The sequence below is a fragment of the Micropterus dolomieu genome, linkage group LG03, assembly GCF_021292245.1.
Source record: "Micropterus dolomieu isolate WLL.071019.BEF.003 ecotype Adirondacks linkage group LG03, ASM2129224v1, whole genome shotgun sequence".
Classification (NCBI taxonomy): Eukaryota; Metazoa; Chordata; class Actinopteri; order Centrarchiformes; family Centrarchidae; genus Micropterus; species Micropterus dolomieu.
In genome coordinates this window covers 3,183,296-3,189,628 of record NC_060152.1, presented here as the reverse complement: position 1 = coordinate 3,189,628, position 6,333 = coordinate 3,183,296, and the positions used below count along the sequence as shown (strand labels likewise).

The 6,333-nt window shown below is 38.3% G+C and overlaps 1 protein-coding gene across 1 annotated transcript in view; it reads right to left on the bottom strand.

The window, feature by feature from the left end:
* Positions 1–4,535: 4,535 nt before the first annotated feature.
* Positions 4,536–6,333, bottom strand: part of LOC123967992 (natural killer cells antigen CD94-like) — a 2,901-nt gene continuing 1,103 nt past the window's right edge. The window contains exons 2-5 of the mRNA XM_046044431.1: positions 6,120–6,327; positions 5,867–6,030; positions 5,623–5,735; positions 4,536–5,546 (exon numbers count right to left, since the gene is read on the bottom strand). Of these exons, the coding sequence (XP_045900387.1) occupies positions 5,420–5,546; positions 5,623–5,735; positions 5,867–6,030; positions 6,120–6,327 (612 nt within the window). The 3' untranslated portion in view covers positions 4,536–5,419. The remainder of the gene's footprint in view (positions 5,547–5,622; positions 5,736–5,866; positions 6,031–6,119; positions 6,328–6,333) is intronic.

The following is a 6,333-nucleotide window of genomic DNA, read 5'->3' as shown; positions in this document are numbered from 1 at the left end:
ACTGAGCTCACCTGACATTGTGCTCATTCCAGTTTGTCTCCATGTAACGTTTCAGAAAGTATACAGGCAGATAAACACTACTTTACATTTTTAAAACTAATGGTCAGTTCTGTGTTCTTCTGTCCGTTCAGAAAAATAGCATGAAGTTCAATAGCAGAGCATTGTAAGAGTTTACAGTGTGCCAATTTGAAAAGTTTATCATTTTTAGTTCTGCTTTGATCACAGTAAATCCCAACACACTGCCACAGATGTAGAAGTCAGAGTGATAAATAAATCTCAAGCTTCACCATATTGCATTTGTGAAATGTATTGTGTTCAAAATGCACCTGAAGTGATTTTATCTAAAGTGCCTGCTGCAGCATTTTAGTCAGCTTCGTCCTCAATTACCTCTGAAAGACATACAGATCAAATGCTAATGGTTAAATGCAGAGCCACTCCCCACAGTAATAATAATACATTTTATTTGTTCTTTCTGTTTGTCATATTTATTTGTTTTATAGGTACGCAAATGCACTGTACAAGACAACAACATTGTTGAACACACTGGATAAATCATGATTCAAAAGATGTCTTATAATCAATTTCAACGTCATAAAAGCAATTCTAGCAGTCATTCAAAGCATCAGAGGAAGATGAGCATGTCATTCATTTTCAGTTTCTTAGAAAGTATCCTTCCAGCAGATAAAAAAACATAACATTTTGTACAGTGCTCAGGTGTTGTAATAAGATCAGAAGCTTCATACATTGCAAACAAAGAAAATGTAGACAAAAAAAATGTCTTACCTGCAGGTAACAGTTCAATTATTTGAAGTACCAGTTTCCTTCAGTGGTTTTCTGTTCATCTTGAACAAATGTTTAAAATCCTGCTGCAGTCCTGTGTGACGGCTTTAAGGAAAGTCTCAAGCTGCAAAGTGTCGCTGATGTTGCTCTTTAGTGTACTTCTACTTTCAGTTTTTGACAATGTTGTTTTTTCAACATAGGAGTAAATAATATGTTTTGTGAAGGGACTCTAGTGGCCTAAAATACATGTTAATACACATATGCTTGATTAATATGATCTTATTTACACCAGTTTATATTTAATGTCCTCACCCAGCTTTACCCCACCCCACTTTACAACACAAAGTGATGCCCTTGCTTTCTAGTTACAGTGCTAGTAAACAGAGCTGAACGCTTTACAAGAAAGAATGACCTCCTTTAGCATCTATTAATTCATTAAGGTGTTTTTCTCCAAAATAATATACTAATGGACTGAATTCAGTAGAAAACAAATGATTTGGTCGCCCCCTTCAGAAGGCCAGCCACATTTGTATTACACATTTCTTCTTCCTTATTGCATGATTTAAAATAATACACTGAGAAACAAGTCCATTATCAACCTGCACTGCAACAGCTCTTTAGGCAGGCTGGAGTAGAAAACAAACTTACCTTTCTCAAGTTATACAGTAATGTAATAATGTGAAATATACTGTATATGACAAACACAGCTAACCTTGAATGTAAACGGGGTACAGAGGAGCCTAGGATTTATTTTCATTCCTAACACACAATAGATGAAGCTATGCAGACTGTTGTAAAAAACAAATCTTGCATGATGTTCTCCACCTGTTATTCTGTAGCTACACAGTAATATTATGGGTGTGGGCTATATTAAAAGTATCCACTGTTCTCCCATGCTCTAATAACACAGACGTGTGTTAGACGTGTGGTGGATTAAAAGGTATTTATTCTGTTGTTTTGAAGTTATTTTTTCTGTTGCTCTCCTCCTCCTCCTCCTCCTCCTTCTTTTCGTCCTCCTGTGAGTGATGACCACAGCATGCTGCCTTGTCTTCAGTGCTTTAGGCCACTCACTGAGACAACCAGTTCCTCCCGAGTCATACAAACGATTAGGTCTTATGAACGAAACATTCATTGAACGACACAACACTAGTCTGAATTTCAGAGTTTCAGAACAGAGCTGCATGACAGCGCTGCCACAAATGACGTGAGTCGCAAGCTCGCAACTGTGTAGGCGTATCTCCGCAAAGTGGGAGCTCTGAAAAAATAGTCTGCAATAGGAGTGCAAATGTAATGTAATGTAATAAAGTTTCACCTTTTTGAACCTCAGTTTTCAGAGTTTCAAAACTTTTTTTCACACATTCACACACCAGTTTTCAGGTTTCAAACCTGGAAAACAAACTAATTTACTGGGAGAACACTGACAAATTTGAAACTCTGATAAATTGTTCTGAAGAAGTAAAATTCAAAAACAACATAATGTTTGCAGAGATTTTTTCATTTTTTTACATTTTGCAAGCTTGCAAATCTTGGTTTTCAATCTTACAAAACTTTTTTTTTAAGATTTTGAGTTTTCAAACACTTAGTTTCAACCTTTCAGAACTTCATTTTCAGTTTTGAATCAAGGCAGGATATTAATCCCATAACGTTGCTACTTTCAAAATAAAATACCCTATGCAGACCCCCGATTGTACATCAACAATAAACACAGTTAAAAAAGACAAAAAAGAAACAATTTAACTACATAATACTTAATCATAGCAGAAGGTCAAAAAGCTATAGCACTTATCACTAAATCAACAAAATCTAAAGATGTCAAGAAAATCAGGAAGGCAAAACCCTCTTATTCTGAAATGCTCCCTGTGGGCTCTGCAGATCGGAGTGAAAGCTGATGACATAAGTCGCTTTTCCACTGCACGGTAGCAGCTTCACTAGCCTCAGCTCGCCTTTTTTTGGATCACCTCCTTTGAGGTAATTCCAAGCGAGTTGAGGCAAAATGTGACGTGAAAACACAGCAGATAGTTAATTAGTCAGAGAGAATCCTCACTATTCACTGCATCAACATTGGTTTTCATACCGCTTATCTGTCTTTACATTCTGAGGAATGTTGATACGTTTTAACTTAAATCCAGAGACAGCTGTTTGCGGGTCGCTGGTGTGTGTGTCGCACACTACTACACAATATTACATCGCGGCAGTTGTGTGTGGCGTCTGGGTACTATCTGTAATGGGAAACAGCCAAATCGAGTCGAGGCGAGGCGAGTTGAGCTGGTACTGGTAATGGAAAATGGCTATAGAGCTGTAAATAATGTAGCAGAAGCACAAAAAGGTCATGTTAAATCGTTAAATCATTATCGTGGGGCAGGCTGCACGCTCCGCTGCTGAAACACTAGGCTTCCAGTGGAAGTTGAGGAAGGAACTAAACCACGGAGTAGTATGAGGTTGCAGTTTCAGGATCGCAATCCTAGGACCGGAACTGCATATCTAGGACCCTTGTTTACTTTGATACTGCCAGCTAGCTGGCTGGGTAGCTAGCTATGTTACTCTTGACAGCCCCGCGAAGCCAATAATCCTTACCCTAACCATCACCGAGTGTGTGCCTGAACATATTTTATTGGTTATATGCATGTCGACCGGTTAACCCTACAGCTGCGCACGTCGGCCATGTTGCTGTGCATTACCACCACCACTCCACTAGATGGCGCTGTCGCAAAAAAACTACGGTCCTAGAACTGCAGCCTCTGGTACTGCAGCTACATAATATTGAAACTACGGCCCACACGCCGCCTGTGTGAGTCCGGGGTTATATATAGCAGCCTAAGAATTCCCATGATGCATGGCGGTGAAGGGAGTTTTTAAAAAATGTCTGCTTAGAATATTGAGGGTTTTTTTTGGTAATTGTCATTCTCATGGAGGTTTACTATTGAAACTAGGAGTGAAGTGCCTGTTTCGTTTGATAATAATGGCTGCACTGTTTTTTGTTTGTTTGTTTTTTTATAGTGGTTAATGCCTGCATGCAATTCTCTGCTGTGATTGTGTCCACAAGCAAATGACAACACATTGGCGGCCCACGTAGCCGGGCCCCTGGGTCGGATGCCCCCATGTACGCACGCTATCTCCGCTTATGGGCCCAGCTATTAATGCCAAAAAATTATCAGTTTATCATGTTTAGTTCCGTACTGACAAGAACACTCTTTCTATCCATTTCACAGTTAGTTTATAATTTCATGCAGCTTTCTTTTCCAAATCCACACATTGATCTTAATCCCTTTTTGTATCATCTCAGAAAATACATTTAACACATATATACAAAAGTAGCTTTTTTATGTGGGGGAAAAAAGTCCTATTGTCCTCTACAATCCTCTTTTGACTCTTCTGAAATATAACTTGCAGTCAAATAACAAATGAAAATGCCTTTAGAAAGGTTTATTTGCACAATAAAAAAACATGCAATGCAATTAAAATATAGAAGAAACAACTTGATGCATTGTTTAAAAAAAGTAATTTAAGCAAAAAAAAAAAAAAACCCAAAACAAGTTACTGATTTATAAAATGACCCAAAAACATCAATCAATTACAATCAGTAATTTAAACAACTTCTTGACTCCGTTCTCTCCCTTGGAACATGACAAAGGAGGGAAGACTAAATCCTGCCTACATGTGTGTTGCCTCAGCAGGGATGATATTACATGAGAAAAGTTGATCTCAAGAGAAACAGATCTGAAAGCAGCACAGAATGCCTGAGAGCTGCACTGACTGATGTTTTATATATTTTGAAATGTCAGCTGCCACCTGAATTTTGTGTTTCCTTTTACATAAATAAAAACATTTCCACCATAAATTGGTGCAGAAACTTTCACCAGAATGCAGGAAATGAAGTGTTTGGGGAAGGTCCCTCCAGACACCTCTTACCTTGTCTCTGCATTGAAGATATCTTTAAAACACTGATTAAGGAACTTTCCCTCTCGTTCTTGTGAAACTAATATCGCATTTCGTGGTGTCTCACAAGTGTCTCTCCACAGCCCTAATCTGAGCCCCTCAGTCCCCACCACTTTGCAACACAAAGTGATGCCCTTGAGATCAACTTTTCTAAGTAATCTCTAAAAGATTTAGCCTGTGGCACATATTCACGTCAACAATTAATAAAAATTCATTTATAAACCCCTGAACTTTAGCTCCTGTGTTTCAGCAAGTTTTATGTTCATGTTCTAAACTTTCTGCACATTCAAAATCTCTCCCACATATCACATATTTCAAGAATAATAATAAGTTGTAATAATTTGAGAAAAAAGTTATACTATTACAAGAATGAAATTGCAATTTAATAGGAATAAAGTCGTATTTTTATTTACCAAAATCTATCTACCCTGTACTCTGCTGTGCACTGGCATACATTTGTGTCTTTTTGATATAGTAGCATCCCTGTTAGACAGACACAGGACAGTTTGGGACTGTACTGGATGAGACAAGGAGGTGGAAAACTGAAACAACCTGAATTGTATCACTAGAGTGTCTGGGGGTTTTTTAGACACACACACAAGTTTGAAAAATTATTCACTTTGATTAAATTGTTTCCTTTTTGCTTTAAAAATTACATTTATTTTTTTTTGTGAAGTACAAGTCAGTTGTATGACTGCAGTGTTTAAAGAGATAAAGCCTTCTTTTTGCAGATCCATCTGTTTCTGGCACCACAGCTCACTGATTTCCATCCTTCTGTCTGGACAGAAATTACACACTGACCGTTGGTAGCAGGTTGTTGTATCCAGGAGCTGAGGGAAGAACATGATGTTTAGATGCAGGCTGATAGATTTTATGCTTCAAAATGTTTATGAATGTGTCTCTTACTTTTCAGTCAGATCACTTCCATCGACCCACTTCCATTTCCCATCTTCAGCTCTCAGACCAATCCAGTATCCCTTGGTTCCTGAACTGCCCCAACTGTTATTACTGATGAATGTCTGACAACAGAGAGACAGTTATCAGATATTTAAACACTATACTTAAATTAACACACTGTGGCCTACAGACTCAGTGTGTTCAGAACTACACAAAATAAACTTTCTTTGAATATAGGCTGTCTTCTCGTTACCTTCTCCGTTTGATCAGCTATAACAACCAGATCTGAAATCTTTCCTGTGCAGTTTTCTCGAGCTTCTTCCCAGGTTTTCTGACCAGAAACATCAGGGTTATTAATCCCATAGCAGCTGGACTGGGAGGGTAACCAGCCATCCTGACAAGCTTTACACTGTCTGTCTGAAACAACAGAGACAAACCAATAAACATCATTACTGCATTGTAAAATTATTACTATTTTTTACTTTAATTATGGGATCTGAACATACTTTGGTTTTGTGGTTTTGGGCAGTAGGCATCAATGCTCCACTGAGCTCGACTGACGTTGAGCTCATTCCACTTTGTCTCCATGTTCCGTATCTGTTCCGTTAAGTTTTTCCTCTGTGACTCCAGCTTCATTTTTTGTGATGTCAGGTTCTGGTTTTCTGCAGTCAGCTTGGCGTTTTGTGTTGTCACATTCTGGTTTTCTGCAGACAGCTTGGT